This window comes from Gopherus flavomarginatus, chromosome 12 (genome assembly GCF_025201925.1).
Source record: "Gopherus flavomarginatus isolate rGopFla2 chromosome 12, rGopFla2.mat.asm, whole genome shotgun sequence".
Lineage (NCBI taxonomy): Eukaryota > Metazoa > Chordata > Testudines > Testudinidae > Gopherus > Gopherus flavomarginatus.
In genome coordinates, this window is record NC_066628.1 from 4,621,543 (window position 1) to 4,639,878 (window position 18,336).

At 50.4% G+C, this 18,336-nt stretch overlaps 1 protein-coding gene across 1 annotated transcript; it reads left to right on the forward strand.

Annotated features, from left to right (window-relative positions):
- Positions 1–2,252: 2,252 nt before the first annotated feature.
- LOC127033109 (uncharacterized) lies at positions 2,253–13,528 on the forward strand. Its single transcript, XM_050920914.1, has 4 exons — positions 2,253–2,346; positions 10,589–10,975; positions 12,737–12,855; positions 13,403–13,528. Exons 1-4 carry the CDS (start codon positions 2,253–2,255, stop codon positions 13,526–13,528), a joined length of 726 nt encoding a protein of 241 aa, XP_050776871.1.
- Positions 13,529–18,336: the final 4,808 nt, after the last annotated feature.

Sequence of the window (18,336 nt, forward strand, 5' to 3'; positions counted from 1 at the left end):
TACAGAATGAGACAATATATTCATGTCATGTTTAAGAAAAAGTTTTGTAAATGAGTTCCAGTAGTTCATGGATTAGGGACGCAATTTTATGGGGTTCCAGGAGCTTCTGTATAGATTATTTAGGTTAATCTTGCTATCTACCTACTGGGTCTCAGTGCTCAGTCTAGAAGATACCATCAGAGATGCTTAGCTTTGCAGTTCTCAGACTGTGGATTTGTGCCTCCAGAGGTAACATGCTTGTTAACAGCAAAAAATTTTTTAAATAAACAAACAGAGGTGAGAAACAACAGACCTCAGCCCTATTGTCACTCTGCAAATTTGTGTACACAGAGTCAATCCCTTACCTCACTCTAAAAGTGCAAAGTTTCAAAAAGTGCAATGAATAGAAGATTGTTGGGTGCGGGGGATAGATGTGGACAAGGAGAAGACACCTGGAGATAAATGTGAGAAGCGAGGGACATAGGCTTGTTTTGTTAAAATATTATATGTTTGCTGCTGAAGAAAAATATCCAGAATACTTAACATTGGTGTTTTAATTAAATACAACAATTTAAATGTCTGTCTGATGACAGTCTCCTACTAATTCAGCATGGTAAGAAAATCCTCCAAATATTAATGATTAACCAGTTGAATTGGAGATAGTTCACCTCCCAATGACTTCATAAATATCTGCTTCAATTACCTTTGGTAAATGAAATAACCAAACAATTATTCATTTTCTGATAAAGCTGTAAAACTAATCTGAAGAGTTTTCAAAACAAATCACTGTTTAAAAATGTACAGTGTGTACCTTCTAAAACTTAAACCTACCATTCTGAGTTGTGAAGAATATGTATTAAGATTATAACAACCAACAAGAATGCATTTATATGTAGAAATCCATGATTAAATCTAATTTTCCTGACTAGTGATTAAATCATGATTTAAATCAATTTGATTTAAACCGAATCCACCCTGTTTTTGCTGACTAACAGGCAGTTCTGCTCCCCAGGCCCTTATGGGATGTCACTGTCCCAAACTCAGCTGTTAGAGAACCAGGAAATGCTCAGCTAAGATCTTCCCCATGTAACACTGGGAAAGAATCTTAGCATTACAGGGGAAAACAAACCACAGAGCTGTGTTAACCAGGAGGTGCCATTTCCCCCATATAACCTTAACTCTGCCCTCTTGGAATGCCACTTTATTGCATCTTGCAGGGTTTTGCCAACCCACAGCCTTCAAATACCATCAAGTTACCTTAAAAATCATGAAATATTTAAAAATAATCAATTATTTTGGGAGAGGTCTGCTTTTTCATCTTTTGAGTTTTGAGCCTCGGGATGGGGGGCATGGGAAGTCACTTTTTTCAAGCCTTACATAAACCCCACATTTTGGTTTAAACAAATGGATATGCTTATCACAGGACTCCAGGCACTGGGGCTTTTAGAAAATCAAACACCAAATATCATGAGATGCATGAAAAAATCAGGAGAGTTGCCAACAGTGGGAATGAGGAACATTTGCCTAAGTCACAGGGAACTAATTGTAGGGAATCCTCTAATTAATGCATCGTTTGGCTCTTTAACTCCTCCCCCTGTGGAGGGAAAGGCCATGGGTATGCCAGGATCATCAGTGGCTTCGTGCCTGAAAGTACCTCTTCCCTTGACAACCCTCCACTCCCCACCCATCGCACTTCACGTGATTCTGTTGTAGGGCTGCACAACAGGAAGCGAATGATGCAATCGTGCTTTTGTCTTTCTGTTCATTCCAGGTCCTCTAATGACACTGAAGTGCGGGCATTCAGCAGCTGCAGTTAAAGCCAGCGGGAGCTAGAGGGTCTCACGCTCCTGGGCATCAGGACACACGTATAGACCCCTGCACGGATACAAAATTTGTTTCCGCACGCAAGCTTCAAAAATGGTCCACGGATATGAAGCGGATCTCTGCTGATTTGCAGGGCTCTCCCCGTTTATGCTGGATTTAGGAGCTGAACTCTGGGGATTATTTTGCAAAACCTGCTAATGACTTACGGTTTTTTCGTAGCAAACCGTGACTTTTTTTTTTTAAAAGACCCTGACATTCCATGACTGAGCAAAACATCTCCAGGAATATCAACAACGCTGGCTCAGAGAGGGTAGGGCTCTTGTTCAACAAAATTATTTTAAACGAGTGACTTGCTACGAAAGAGTTTGAGATATTTGCTGTTGCAGAACAAAGAGGGTTTTGATCTAAAGGAACGTGACCCTGAACTTCTTGCAAATTGTTCCACACACATGGGGCTTGTGCATTTCCTGCTGGGGCTTTGTCCGGACAAAGAGACAGAGCTCAGTCGGAACAATCAACTGGGAGAGCGGAGCAGAGTCAGAGGTAGGGAAGGCCTGGGAAGATCCTGAGGCAGTGAATAAAGGTGTGTCACATTCACCTGTTCCTTCCTATGGTTAGATCACAGAAAGATCTAGAAGTGGGTGCTGTGGTTTCCCCGCGATGAATGGGCAGCGTGCAGAGTTAACAAGGGCTGCTTCCCATACACACCCCTATCATGCCGCGCGCGCGCATGCACACACCATCACCATATCTGATTTCATCTCATGCATTTACACAGCATGTCTCTGCAAGCAGATTACAACTCCCAGTGCCCATAGCTCCAGTAAACTCTGCAGTGAGGGCATGCCTGCCCCCCCCCCAGACCTTAAAACCCAAGGTCGACTCCCCCTGCCAGAGAAAATGTACGCTTCAAATCTGCCCCACACCGCATCCCCAGTTCCCCAAGCGGGGCTTGCCAGGGATTCCCTGCTCGTGATCAAATGGAGCTGGCTGGATGCAAGGTGCTGGCCAATCCTCTCTATCTCCAGCTACTAAACTGCATTCAAAGAAACTTTACAAAATAACCTCCCCACCCACACACCTCCTCTGTATGTTCGTTCCATGCACTCTTCCCTCTCTCCCTTTTCTCTGGGTCTCTAAGTCTCACCTGCTCAGCCAGCAGCTGGGGATTTGCAAATAAATAAATAAAAGCAAAAAAATACCAGACAAAAAAAGGCCCCTAAATATTTTCTGTAAAATTGACATGGGCAGGACCATCGGGGCTGGACCTAGGGGGCTGCTGCACCCCCTGGCTTGAAGTGGTTTCCATCCTATACAGGGTTTACAGTTTGGTTCAATGGCTCTCGGCCCCTCACGGTACAAATTGCTCCAGCGTCCCTCGGCAGGACAGGGCCTGAAGAAAGGGGCATGCAGAGGTGTTGGGAACACATGGGCACTACAGCTGCCATCCACCCCCACCCCACAAGCTCTCTTTTCTCTAACCCCCAGACAATATGCATCTCCCTCCCCTTTTCTGCTCAGACCTCCAGCCCCACTGAACTGTATAGATGGGAGCTGGGATCTCTTACCTGAAGTGCCATCCAAAAACCCACATAGGCAGGCTAGAAGGAAGAGCCTCAGAAACACATCGACCCACCACATGGCAAAGAGGAGAAGGGAATGGGAGAGATCAGCAGCAGCTTCACCAGAAGCCAAGTCCAGCCCACTATCACCTGATTCCACGAAAGAGTGGTAATCTGGCTGTGTAAATGGTGCCTGCTGCGAAGTTCCACCAGAGAGGGCTGGAGATTAATTTAAAAACAGCTCTGGAACTCCTTTGCAATGGGATGCGAGTTTTCTGAATAATGGTTTGCTTCCTGAGGCTGGTCACCCCTGCCCACCCCCAAATTTTGTAACTTTGTTCCAGTAGATGCAGCAATTAGAAAAGGCTGCACTTGGCTTTGCTAGCTCAATTTTGACCTCAGCCCACTAGTTTTACACCCCCCCTCAAACTTTTTGGAATTTCTCTGAGTCATACTTTTCTAAGAAGTCTGAGGCAAATCAAACCGCTCGGGAGACAAACAGGAACAATGAACCCAGGCGCTATTAAAAGTTTTTCAACTTTTTTTAAGCTGTCTAGCTCAAAACCAGTTTCAGCTGGGGAACAAACTGCCAGAGGATTGGCACTTATCTGTCACACACACCCCCACCCGTTGTCCCGATTGAAAAGGAAGTTAGGAGGAAGAGGGAAAACGATACTGCTGAATTATCACAATTAATATAAAGGCAATGTTTCTTTGTTCTATTGTCCAGGGAAGGCTCTGGAGAAATGGCTTTATAAGTCGAAAGTATCACGGGTTTTAATGCACTACTTCAGAGGTCGGCAACCTTTCAGAAGTGCTATGCCGAGTCTTCATTTATTTGCTCTGATTCAAGGTTTTGCGTGCCAGTCATACATGTTAACGTTTTTAGAATCTCTCTTTCTATAATATATAACCAAACTATTGTAGTATGTAAAGTAAATAAGGTTTTTAAAATGTTTAAGCAGCTTCATTTAAAATTAAACTAAAATGCAGAGCCCCCCGGACCGGTGGCCAGGACCCTGGCAGTGTGAGTGCCACTGAAAATCAGCTTGTGTGCCACAGGTTGCCTACCCCAGCACTACTTATTCAGCTGCCCCATGTGGGCTTGGCGTAACTTACACCAGCTGTGCTGAGAACCGGTGTAAACAGCTGCCCTAGAGGTAAGGCAGGCGAGAATCGGGCCCCAGGCTTTCAGCTAAGACACTGCTCACACTGGGGATTTCAGCCAGTGCACGGGCCAGCCACAGGCAGAGCTGCCCCAGTGCAAATGCCCAGTGTAGACAGGTAAAGCCTGAATCGGCTGGGATGAGCTGCACCAGCACGAACTCCAGGCCTGTCTGCATTAGAGCCCCATCCTTACGGTGGGGACCAGAGAGGGAGTCAAGCAGGGGTAGGGAGAGAGAGCAGGAAGGGAGAATCAAACTCTTCCCCCCACACCCCTTCCCTGGCAAGTCCAGAGCAGCATCAGCTTCCCAGTCTCTGCTCAGCCTGCAGAAACAGTGGCAGCAGCAAGGCTACCAGCTACACAAGCCCCTTGGGAGTGGATAAGGCAACAGTCATCTAGTACCTGCTTCTGGTAGGCACCTAGTGTCTGTTCATAGGATAGAACTGCTCTACAGCAACCCCGCTGGCCAAGCACAGCACTACAGGCAGCACACCCCTGCCTCAGTTTCCTTCCTTCAGAGTCCCCACTAACTCTACACACTCATGCTGGAGATGCGGCTTAACCCTCCAGCCAAGTCACAAACCAAGTTACCCTGGAAGGGGTTACCAAAAGCCAGCTAAACAAGTCCCAGTAAACAAACAGCTTCTTCTGCCCCTCAGCCCTCCCCTCCTGGCCCTGTTCCCAGTCCCCTTCTGGGCTACCTCTGAGAGTCTTTCTGGCTGCAGGAGATCGACCACAACCTGGTCCCTGTGGGCACCATTTTCAGCCCCTGCTGGACCTTGGACCATCTGTGTTCCAGTACAGAGCCCTGTCCCCCAGGCTGGTCCCTGCCCCCAGAGTGCCCAGCCTCCTGCAGACGCTAGCTCAGAGCTTTCCACAGACCAAGCCTGTCTGGCCACTCTCAGCCCTTTTATAAGGCCTAGGCATCTATTATGTTATCACCTGACCCTCTAAGTCCACCCCCTCAGGCTGAGAAGCAGCTAATTAATAATGGCACAAGTGGGGTGGTCCCATTTCCCTTTGAAGGGGCCAGTCAGCCTGTGACCGTCTACAGTGCGGCCAACCCCACTCATTCCAAAATCTTGAGCCAGATCCCCCCAAAATCATGAGATTGGCTTAAAAACCATGAGATTTTTAATCTGGAGCTTTGAGCTTCCCCAGTACACTCAGTTCATCGTTTTAGGCTTTTCTCCCCCACCACAAAGGCTTGAGGCCTGCTTTTCTTTTCAAATGAAAGCTGAGGTTCTCTAAAAAAAATCACGTGACTCCAGGAGCCAGGGCTTCAGGGAAAGCAACAGATATCGTGAGGGCATGATTGATTGGCCACGCTGTGTGTGTCACAGCCTCCTGCAGGCTGCTGTAATTTGAGCCAGGAGATCTGAGTTTAGCAGCCAGCTGCCCCGAGATCAAAGGATGCTGAAACTGCATGAAGGATCTGGACTATTGTCCTTACTTAAAACTTTCTTCTAGAGGTGATTGAAAAACACACATTTTTGCAAAACGTTTAGAAATTTCAAAGTTGTTTCAAACTCTCCAAAATGGACCCATCTGTTCTCTTTCTTTGGGGGGATGCAGTGGGTTGTTTTTTTTTAAACATTTCCCCACAAAAAATTTAAATCCAAGATCTTATTGAACTTTTCATCAAACATGTTATAAAAAGGATAGATAGGGGCTATGTTTGGGAAGGGGTAGATAAATGGATCTAGAAAGTGCCTATGGGGATGGATGGGGAAATAACTCACACGGAGAGAGAACATGTGTTTTTCCCAGTTCCCCCTTGTGCCATGTGCTTGCACTGAGCTATAACCGTAACCCCCAAACTGGGCACAATTTTGTTGTCTCCCCACCCCAGCCTGACAATGAGTCTCCATAGAGCACACACGGGGTGGGCTGGGGGAGTTATGGGAGAGCTGAATCGTGCTCTCCATGAACAGGGAACATATCTGGGGTTAGATTTTCAGAACAGAGCTCAGCTCCCATGTAAGCACCAGATTTTCAAAAGCAGTGGGAGCATTAAAAAAGCCCTCTGCTTCCTCCCTCCTCTCCTATAACTCCTGTGGGGTGTGGGGGGTGACTGCTCCCCCCTGACAGCTACATCTACCCTAAGTGATCTCACTTGGATTGTCTCCTACAAATCAATCCCAATATTTGTCCATGTTTGTTTCAAAAATGCCCTGGGAGCTACAGGCCAAGACTTTCCACCCAAACTGGTGATTTGGGGCCCCAGCTTTTGATGTGTATCTCCAGCTGCTGGGCCCCCAGAATCACCAGTCACAGCTGGAAAACCCAGGCCCCTGAGCTTTTTCCTGCTGTTGGGTGTAAATGAGCCCTGGGAAGGAATAAAAGCCATCTCTTACCTGCCTCAGCCAGGCCATGGTGGGGAGTGTCTCCTGCATGTTAGATCCCAAAGCAAGCAGCCTGGATTGCCACATGTCTCAGCGTACAGGAAACTCCTTACCCCAGCATGGTAAAGAAGCACACTCATCTCTCTATTACTAGCTGGGTGCTTCTTCTGCATCCTCCACCAATACAGCAGGCTCAGAGCAAACAGGCATTTCTCATTGGCTGCCTGAGCTTTGAATCTCCCTCCAAACACATTGAGAGCAGCTTTCCCTTTCCTGATTGGGTGCTTCTGTGGCTGGCAGAGTTAAATTCACCCCGGCTCAGTTTCTCCCCTGGTGTAAATTGGTGTCGCTCCATTAGATAGGGTGACCAGATGTCCCAATTTTATAGAGACAGTCCTGATTTTGGGGTCTTTTTCTTATATAGGCTCCTATTACTCCCCACCCCTGTCCCAATTTTTCACATTTGCTGTCCGGTCACCTTCCCGTTAGAATCTGTCCTGAAGCTTTCGTTCAGTCTTTGGTCTGGGGAGTGAATTACAGTGACAGTCTAGCCAGGAAGGTTTGACTATGAGCCGAGATCCACAGGGCCAAACGGAGCTAACCTCACATGTACAAGTCACTGCAAAAGTGGCTTTAGTGGCATGATGGGTCCTGGTGTTTTGGGGCAGGGACCATCCTTTTATTGAGTTTGTACAGCACCTAGCACAACAGGAGCCTGGGATATGCTTAGAGCACTCACCTAGGCTCTAGCAGAGCTGGGTTCAAATCCTCTCTCTAACAGACAAAAAGCAGTGATTTGACTCCACATCTCCCACATGGCAGCCCTAACTAGAGGAGTTTTTTCTCTCTCTCTGTCCCCCGCCCCAATGTCTAAATTAAAGAGCCTTGACATGCCGAGCTCCATTCAAAACAGCAGAATTGTTGTCCCAAACAAAGCATTTCCAGGGCCAGATCCTTGCTTCTACCCCTGGCTCCTTTGAGGGGCTCCAGCAGCATAAAAAAGGGGCAGAGACCAGCCCTAAAATGGCTGGTGGGGATTCCCTGATGTAGAGGAATCACCAGGTGACAGAAGGCTGACCTAGGTAGCTGTGCGCCACCTGCTCCTCTCCAGATGGAAGGGACACCCAGGAACATGGTTGGAGTTCATTGCACTCTGGTGATCCCTGGCCAGTGTTACGATCCACAGCACCTGTTTTAGCTAGCATAATTTAGAGCAGCCCACAGGCTGCTCTGAGTTATGCCATGGCTGAACCGGTCCACTGGACAGTCCCAGCAATGGGGAAGCTAAAAGCCTGCTTAGCTACCTTCCTTCCACTCCCGACTTCAACCCAATCCTGCATCCTGGACCTAGAACAGCGAGGATCTGGCGTTTTCAGCCGCAGAGATATCCAAGCTACGCAACCACTTTGTTCATTAACCCCTAACCCTCTCAATCCCAGTAGAGCAACAGCCCCCGTTCAACCAAGCGTAGCTGCCAGGGCAGCTTTGTCATTTTGTCCCATCTCTTTGTTGGACACCCAGGAGCTGGTTCTCAGAATCTGGCCGTTTCTGCTGTACCCCAGAACAGGCCTGTGACATCCTGTGGCGAGCCCTGGAGGCACTAATGCGAGACCACATCCTTGGTTCCTGAGAGAGAGAGTGACCGTTACATCAGGTGCATTTCAGACAAGCCCAGCCCTGTGCTGTGTGCTTGGTAAACGCCCGGCACTTTCCTTGCCACCGGGACACCAGCTGGGATGAGGAGAAATTTCTTTGCCTTTCCAAAACTCAGGCAGGGGCTACAGTTTGAGGTGTGACTAATTCTCATGCGATACGGGGCCTGTGGCTCAGGGAAATGATCGCCGGCACCGTGTTACTGTTCTTTGCTTTCGGGTGAGTATAGACTGTCTCAAGACCTGGCTGGACGGGCTCCATCCATGCTTTTGTCAAAGGCTGTAGTGAAGCAAAGGTAAACAAGAAAGGAGGAGGAGGAATGGCTTGTAGCAAAGAGGGGGTGGTTTGTTACACAAGAGAACAGCGATTTCTATGCTACAACTGAGACTGAACTTCTGTCATGGGTTATTCTGACCCAGAAGGGCCCAATATGGACATTTAATCTGACCTGCTGTATAACCCAGGCCAGAGGCGCTCACCCAGGGATTCCTGCATCCAGCCCATAGCTTGTGGTTGAGCTAGAGCGTATCTTTTAGAAAGACTGATCCAGCCAGGGCCGGTGCTACCATTAAGGCAAACTAGGCGGTTGCCTAGGGCACCAAGATTTGGGGGTGCCAAAAAGCGGTGCCCCCAATTTTTTTTTGCAGTGGTTCCTCCCCGAGTGTGCAGTCGCTGCTGCACTTCTCCTGCCTCCCAGGCTTGCAGCACCAATCAGCTGTTTGGCGCCCCAAGCCTGGGAGGAGAATTAGAGCAGGGCTGCGTGCTTGGGGAGGATGCGGAGCAGAGGTGAGCTGGGGTGGGGAGGTGCTGCACGGCTCCGGGAAGGGGAGCCTCAGGGCAGAGGGGGAGCTGTCGCGGGGGTGGGGGCGCCTCAGGGTGGAGGGGGGGAGGGCACAAGGTGGAAAATTTGCCTAGGGCGTGAAACTTCCTTGCACCGGCCCTGGATCCAGCCTCAACATAAAGACTTTGAGTGTTGGAGTCCATCTCTCAGGAGCAGTTAATTCTCCTCACTATTCAACGCCGGTCTAGTTAAAATAGTACAACCACTCCGGTGCGGATGCAGTTATAGCGGTAGAAGTGTGTTTATACTGGTAGAGTTTTGCCCCATACGGGAAGGGGAAATGAGCTATATTGATATACGGTGCCTTTATACTGGTATAGCTGCAGCCACATTAGGGGCAGTACTGGTATAAAAAGCACATAATAATAGATAATAAATGGAGATATACCAATCTCCTAGAACTGGAAGGGACCTTGAAAGGTCATTGAGTCCAGCCCTCTGCCTTCACTAGCAAGACCAATTTTGCCCCAGATCCCTAAGTGGCCCCCTCAAGGATTGAGCTCACAACCCTGGGTTTAGCAGGCAAATGCTCAAACCAATTTGAGCTAGCCCTCCCCCAATGTCATTCTATTGGCCCCAAATCTATGTGCAGACCAAGTCTAACTTCATCGGTGACCATAAATACTGGTAGATTACTTGTCATTAGAGCCGGTCTGAAAATAGAAATAAATGCCTTGACAAATTTTGCTTCTTTTGAAATTGTTTGCAGAAATTTTCATTTCTTCAACCAAAAAAATGGAAATGAAACCGATCTTTTTGGCTGGTTTCGTTTTGAACGTTTAGAAAATGTTGCTTCATTTCGGTGTTTGTTTGAAAAGGAAATCATGTTTTGTAAGAGGTTGTTTGGTTCCCCCCGCCCGTTTTCCCCCCTCCTTTCTGGTGGGATAAGTTTCATAACAAAGAGAGATTAATGTCTGCAGTGGGAGGTGGATATAACTATATGGCCTTTTTAAAACAGTGTTGTCCTTCTTTTCCAATGGCAAAGAGCTAAGGAACGGAGAGGAACTGACATCAAAACAAAGAGAAAAAACCTTTTTTATTTCAGTTGCTCTCCCTTCCAAGGAGAAGACTCACGCCCATTGGTAGGGAGCAGAGGCCGGGCTGTACCCACTCTGGAGAGAAACACATTCCTTAGGGGTCCAGGGATTGCTGAGCGGGGGCCTTTTCCAGCATTTTAAATCCGCTTTATAGAATTCGCGAGTCTTTCTCTGTTCTACAGGTGCCTCCTCCACTCTCTTGCTAGCCATTCTGGAGAATCCAGTCCACGCCATCGCCAACCAGACAGCCATCCTGCCCGTCTCCCTGCAATTCTCCACCCCGCTGGGGGAATTCTTCCACCTCAAATGGGATTTCCTCTCGGGCCACCGCCCCGTCTTAGCCTACGTGCTGACCAAGTGCAGCGGCAGCGCCCCCGAGTGGGGGCGGCGCTCCTGCCAGCGCAGCGTGAAGGTGGCGGAGGAATATCAGCAGCAGGCAAACGTCTCTCTGCAGAGCGGCTCCCTGGTGATCCAGCGTGTGCAGCCCGCGGACGCCGGGACGTACCAGATAACAGTGCGAGGCCTGGATGTGTTTGTCATGGCAGAGGTGAACCTGACAGTGACTGGAGGTAACAGACATAGAGAGGAGAATGGGCAGTGGGGGAACCCCCCCCTTAGTGGAAGCTAGCCCCCAGCCCCGTCCCTTCCCCCACAGGTCCTGCCCCCCACGGCCAGAGGAGCCCCAGCCCTCCTGCCCTGAGCTGCCAGCCAGCCTTCCCAGCTGGCCCAAGCCCCGGGCTCCAGGCTGCTGGCTGGAGCAGAGCCCCAGCTGGCTTCAGGGGAGAGAGGAGCAAGGGGTGGAGCATAGGCAGAGTTACGGCTTGGGCCTCCCCTAGCCTACGGTACCTGTCGCCCCTGGAGAGGAGTCTCCATGTGATATGAGCACATCTAGATTGGGGGTGTGTGGGACTGGGGTAGGGGAAAGGCAGAGATGGGAGAGATCAGCTGAAGGAGGGTAGAATGGTTTGATCCAGGGACTTCTCCTGACCCAAAGAGTCCACCCCAGTCCTTTGCACTTTCCACGGAACCTAGGACATGCAAACCTTGGTCGGGAGCCGGGGAGCCTGGATTTCAAAGATTCCAGTTCAGAATCCTAGACACAGCTCCAGGCACTTGCTCTGTAGCCTACAGGTACTGCAGGGAATATGTCAGATTCATAGATTCCACGGCCAGCAGGGACCATCGTGATCCTCCAGTCTGACCTCTCACATAACACAGGCCAGAGAACGTCCCTGAATTAATTACTGCTTCAAGCCCACTTGCTGTGGTGGAGCGAGAGCAGACCTTTTAGCAAAACATCCGATCGTCATTCAAAAAGGTCCAGTGATGGATAATCCACCATGACCCTTGGTCAATTGTTCCAATAGTTAATTACCTTCCATATTAAAAATGTTCACCTTGTTTGCCAGAAGCTGGGAATGGGCGACAGTGGATGGATCACTTGATCACCTGTTCTGTTCATTCCTTTTGGGGCACCTGGCATTGGCCACTGTCAGAAGATAAGCTACTGGGCTTTGGACCTTTGGTGTGACCCAGTATGGCCAGTTTTATGTTCTTATTTCTAGTCTGCTTTTGTCTAGCTTCACTTTCCAGCCATTGGATCGTGTTGTACCTTTAAGGTCTGCTAGATCGAAGAGCCGTCTGTTGTCAGATTTTAGTTCCCAGCGTAGTTACTCATCACAGACAATAATCAAATCACCCTTAACTTTCTCCTCAATAAAGGAGACAGTCTGAGCACCTTGAGTGTCTCACTACAAGACCTTTTCTAATCCTTGAATCATTTCATTTTCTGGGCACGCCATAAGCTGTTTTAGCATGCTAAGACCAAGCTGGGTTGAGCTGGCTCAACACTACCGCCGCTCAAACAATAAAAACCACAACAAATTTCCAAATGTCAGAGTTGTTTTTATTTTGAAGTGTTTGAAACTGATCATTTTTAAAAATCATAATTTTTTCAGTTTATTTAGGTTTATTTTTTTCTTGCAAACATCGACCTGGCTAGAGACATTTTTCACTTCCCCAAAACACAGTTTGTTTGTTTTTTTAATGAGAAAGAAAGTGGAGAATCTGGAGCACAGGAAGGCAGCAGCGGCAGGGTGAGCGTTTGCTGTCCCACCACATCCCCTCTCACTTGAGCGCTGGTTTATCACAATACAAGCTCTGATCTAAAACTCAATGAAAGTCTTTCCACTGACATTAAAGCCTGTGAGGTGCCCCGATACTACAGCAGTGGGGACCATGTGAGTATGATGGAGACAGCCAGATGTCAGTGGGATTTGGATCAGGCCTACAGAGAAGTCGTTTCTCAGATGCCCCTCTGCCTCTCTCAGCAGCTGCACCAGCAAACACGGGAAGAGTGAACAGAGCCAGATTCAGCTGTGTGCCCAACACCATCCGCCTTGGCTTAGCCATCCTGGTTCTCTGTGTATTGGGGCTGATTGTGGGAGAGGTGAGTGAGCCCTGCTGCTGTGGATGCCTCTGGAGGGCCTGGGGAAAGGATTGGCTCTCAAGCTGAGCCACGCCAGCTCTGTGTATTGTCCGTTAGGGTGTGTGGACCAGATCCTCCAGTGGAGTAAACTGGTGTTGGGTTAAATCTGGCTTTGCAAGGCCTGGAATGCAAATAGTCAGTGAAACACCATTTCTGCAAACTCTGCAACCTGATCAGTGCATCCTTGGTCACAGCTTTCTCCATAACTGCTGTTTGGTGATTGCTGGTAGAGCCTGAGGGGAGATGCACTTTGGAAATTAGACAGGAGGGTGCATGTGTGAGGGAAGAGAGAGCTAGATTTGAGGGACGGGGGCTCTGCCCTGGCTGTGACGGGGGGGGGGGGAACAGTGTTAATTTTTAAAAAACAGACATTTTTTCACAATTTCCTATAACAAATAAGAGGCATTTTTCGCCCAGCTCCCCCCATGACTGGCCTGGGACCAGCACACCTGGTTCAGCACACCCGGTGGAGTCAAATGTACCTAACCGCCTTCTCCTCCCCTCCCAGGCAGTTTACAAGCCAGCCGGCTGCTCCCTGCACCACCTGGAGGAAAGCCAAGAGAGGAGCTGGAAACTCTGGACTGAGCCTCCACATGCCTGGATCTGCAGCACTGAAAATCCCCCAGCGGTCTAGTCTTGTGTCCCATGGCCAACGCAGGATGCTTCCAGGGTGGGTGCAAGGATGTTTCGCACCCTAGGCGAAACTTCCATCTTGCGCGCCCCCCGAGTCCTGTGGCAGCTCTCTGCCCCCTCCCTCACCCTAAGGTGCCTCGTCCATGGCAGCTCCCCACCTCCCCCGCCTTGAGGCGCCCCCCCGCAACAACTCCCCCCCTCCGCCCTGAAGCGCCCCCCAAACCCCATGGCAGCTCCCCTGGCCCAGGGAGCCGTGCAGCAGCTCCTGGCCTCAGCTCACCTCTGCTCACAGCTGTTTGGCGCCACTAGCCTAGGAGGGAGAGAAGCAGAGCGGGGCGGAGTGCTCAGGGGAGGAGGTGGAGCTGGGGCAGGGAGCGGTTCCCCTGCGTGCCATACTCCCCACTTACTTGCTGCAGGCGGCCCTCCCCTCACGCTCCTGCCCAGCTCCCTCCACCTAAATGCCGATGACGACTGGGCCGGCCGAAGATCCGGCCACCGCGGTCACCACTGAAGAACCCGAAATGCCGCACCTCAAATGCTAGTGCCCTAGGCGACCGCTTAGGTCACCTAATGGGTTGCACCGGCCCTGGATGCTTCTGAAAAAAGCAAAATACCCCCACATTGCCACACCCTGGGCACTGGTACTTGGCAAGGACTGCACTAGTTCATGGTGTTTGGTCACCCACATGGCACTAACACAGCCTGGCAGAACGACCACTGGGCCCCGTTAGAGTTTTCTTTCAGCAGCAATGTGGCCTAGTGGCTAGAGCACTAGACTGGCCCTGCCCTGAGGAGAGCTAGGTTCTGTTCTGCCACCAGCTTGCTGTGACCGTAGCCAAGTCCCGTCCCTGCCCAGTGCCTCAGTTTCCCCATTGGGTACAATGATGCCAACTTGCTTTGTGAAGCGCTTTGAGATGTGTTGATGAAGAGAACCAGATTATTAATTAATTATTATTATTATTTTAGCTCTTTCCCACGAGGTCAGATACGACCCCAGCTCTGGAGGGGCACCCCATTATTGACAGAAGAACTCCGGACCAGGTTTACAAGGGTCCAGCACTCACCATTGGGGATGGAGTTTTCAGTTCCCAATTAGGCACTTACGTAAGTGGGCCAAGATTTTCCAGAGGTCTCAGTGCCCATCATGCACCCAACGCGCTGAGCCCTTTAGACGCTCTTGCCCCGATGGTGGGAGCCGAGCCCTTCTGACAGTTCCAGCCCTCTACAGGTGACAGCTGCTTATATGGGTCAGTTTCTACCTACTGGTGAAAGAAGAACTCTTTACCTCTGCCCACTGCACAAATATTGTCAACAGTCCTAAAGATCCAGCTTAGGGTTGCCAGTTTTGGTTGGACATGTTCCTGGAGATTTCATCACCTGACATAATCTTTAATTAAAGACTGCTCTTTAATTTCCTGGCGACTCCAGGACAATCCTGCAGGGTTGGCAACCCTAATCCACCAGCATCTGACTTCTGCAGCAGTGAGTTCCACAGGTTGTGTATATGTTGCCCAAAGTAGTTCCTTGTGTAGGTTCCAAATTAATGGCCCATTCTTTTCATCTGCTTATCAGCACTGGAGACAAGAGTCTTTCCAGGCTGTAATCCAGTGGTTCTTTCAACCTTTCCAGACCACTGTACCTCTTTCAGGAGGCTGATTAGTCTTGCGTACCTCCAGGTTTAATCTCACTTAAAAACAACTTGCTTACAAAATCAGACATAAAAATACAGGAGTGTCACAGCCACACTCTTACTGAAAAAAATGCTGGCTTTCTCATTTACCATCTAATTATAAAATAAATCAATTGGAATATAAATACCACACTTACATGTCAATGTACGTTGTATGGAGAGCCGTATAAACAAGTCATTGTCAGTATGAAATTTTAGTTGTACTGACTTCGCTAGTGCTTTTTATGTCACTTGTTGTAATATCTAGATGAGTTGATGTACCCCTGGAAGAGCTCTGCGTACCCCAGGGGGATGCGTATTCCTGGTTGAGAACCACTGCTGTAATCATACCGATAAAGATTCTACCATCTGCCCCACCACTAAGGGACAGTGTCTCTCCATTCTGTACACCTTCACCAGCACCCAACATAAAAACAACAGACCTGATTCTCCATAGCCTGGCGGCTGGTGCCGTCCTTTACACCGAGGTGCCTTGAAGAGCAAGTGGAACTGAGCCGATTCCTTTTTGTCCTACAGGGACTGGGACATGGAGAACAATTGATCACTGGCCTCTTTATAGCAGCCCTTCACAGACTTGAAAATCGATCATGCCCTTCCTGGACCCACCCTCCTCTTTTCCAGGCATTAAGCCCCGGTCTCTGCTAGAAAATTAGGTCAATTGCACTAGCTGGTCACACTAGTGGGTGAAAAATGCACATACTGGGCAGCGTAGCTAAGCCAACCCAAGTTCCCCTGTGAACAGCCGCCGCTTCTCAGGCAGGTGGACAGGCAGTGTCTACACTGAAGTGGCTACAGCGATGGCGGGGTAACCTTTTAAGTGCAGACTGTCTGGCCCACAGTTGAAATGCATATGCAAAGGCAAGCAGTTAATGCTGTGCGTGCATTCCGAGGTCAGGCACAAACCAATCTTTTAGTGAAGCTTTTAGTTGGTTTAAAAAAGGAATTTGCCCAGACAGGCTGATCTCCTACCAATATTTTAGTTTGTTTTACACCAGCTGAAGTTAGAGAGGGAGAGAACGAACCAAGGAGCAAACCCAAACTGAAAAATAGCTTCACACTCACAGCCCAGATGCTATTTTTAACTGCAGTTAAAGAAGGTAACTTTGGAGAGGCCACGGGCTTCTACGAACAATGAAAAAGGCCCCATCTACCTGCTTCCGTGTCAGCAGCATCCATCACCAGGAAGGAAGTTTGCTAACTCGTTTCCTCAATGGAGCTTGACAGAGGATTCCAGGGGTGGGGGTGTGTGCATGTGCTTTCCAAATTCCCCTTCTGTCCCTGATCAGTTCTGGGAAACTGGAGGGCAGGGTCCCCCATGTCTCCAGCAAACACTTCCCCCCAAAACCTCACCACCCCATTGCTCCTGAAAACACCACCCAACAGGGATCCCCATGAATCTGTGCTCCAGTTGCCCCCCTTTTCCTTCAGCAGAGCTCCCTCCAGCACCCTGTCCCTGGGGAATCCCAGTGCAGGGGTCCCCTTGCCCCAGACTCTGCAGAAACTGAGAGCTGGTGGTTCCTCTCCCCACCCCTCAAAGAAGTGAAGTTTCCACCCCAGAGAGGGAGCCCCCTCCTGGCCTCTTTCCCAATTCCTACCTGGGGTGGGGGCACTAGCAATCTGTCTCATTCTGGCTCTGCAGCTTGGCCCTGATGGTGTTTTCCCCAGGAACTGCAATCAGAGAGGGTGTTCAGCTTTACAGGGCAGGCTGGAAAATTATTGAATTGGCAGCACTGCATGTAACTAGCTAGTTGACCGCTCGCATGGGCGGCAGGTTTGTAGAAATTTTGGTAGTGCCAAACTCCGCCCCCACCTGCCCAAGGCTTTGGGAGGGAGTTTGGGTGGGGTAGGAGGTCTGGGGTGCAGGAGAGGTGCAGGCGCTGGGAAGGAGTTTGGGGATGGGAGGGGATGTGGAGGGAGGGGGTGCAGGCACTGGGAGGGAGTTTGGGGGGGACGGGGTGCAGGGGTGGGGCTGGGGTTGGGGTGGGGCTGGGGATGAGAGGTTTGGAGTGTAGGAGGGGGCTCAGGGCTATGGCAGAGGGTTGGGGTGTGGGCTGTGGGGTGAGGCTGGGATACAGGAGGGGGCTCAGCGCTCAGGGTTGGGGCAGATAGGGTGCAGGGGGATGAGGGTTCTGTCTGGGCTGAGCTGAGTGGTTTGGGGTGTGAGAGGCTCAGGACTAGGCAGAGGGTTGGGGTGCAGGGCAGTGTGAGGGCTTTGTCTGGGGCTGGAGATGAGGGGTTTGGGTGTGGGAGAGGCTCAGGACTAGGGCAGAGGGTTGGGGTGCAGGGGAGTGTGAGGGCTCTGTCTGGGGCTGGAGATGAGGGTTTTGTGGTGAGGTGTGACAAAGGGCAAGTTCTTAATGCTCTGAATACTGTGTGGTGGGCAGAGGTATTGGCAGAGCAAAGGGGTGATGTGGGAACTGATGGCCTGGGCTCTGAGGTGCAGCTGAGGTGTGACAAAGGGAGGTGCTGGCCGGGAAAGGGGCTGGGAGGGGTTGTTAGTCTGGAGCTGGCTGGGGTCAAGGGTGGAGGGCAGACCTGGGGTCTGGCTCACTGGAATGGAGGCCGAGGGGTGGTACGGTGTTTTAGGGGAAAGTACTGGCTGGTGAGAGTCACGTTGGGCAGTGGGGGTACAGGACCGTGGCTTGGGCTGGGGTGGAGCTGTGGGAAGCGCACGGAGGGGCAGGGATGCTGAATGCTCCAAGGAGGACCCAGGAGAGCTGTGTGAGCTTCTGCCCTGCAGTCTGCTCCAAGGGAGAGGAGGCTCCCCAAAGTCCTGACTGGCTTGTGGGGGCTGTTCCAGAGCTCGCCCGGTGACTCCGTGACAGAGGGAACTCAGGATGGGCAGAGTGGGGGTGAGCTCTGGCTGGGGCTGGGGATAAGCAGGGTGTTGGAGGGCTCAGGGCTAGGGTAGAGGGTGCGGTGGATGAAAGCTCTGGGGTGGGGCAGAGCTGGGGATGAGTTTGGGGTGCAGGGAGGCTGCTCCGGGACAGGGGCCGAGAGAGGAGGACTCCCCCCAGCCCCTTCCCTACCAGCAGCAGCGAGCTCTGGTAGGGCGACCAGGTAGTAGTGTGAAAAATCGGGACAGGGGTGGTGGGTAATTAGCACCTATATAAGAAAAG

Bases quoted from the DNA above. Each gene is read 5' to 3' on its own strand.
- LOC127033109 (XM_050920914.1), top strand. From the start codon at position 2,253: ATGGGGCTTGTGCATTTCCTGCTGGGGCTTTGTCCGGACAAAGAGACA. The intron at 10,976-12,736 runs GTAACAGACATA...TGCCTCTCTCAG, and splicing joins GAACCTGACAGTGACTGGAG to CAGCTGCACCAGCAAACACG. The intron at 12,856-13,402 runs GTGAGTGAGCCC...CTCCCCTCCCAG, and splicing joins TGGGGCTGATTGTGGGAGAG to GCAGTTTACAAGCCAGCCGG.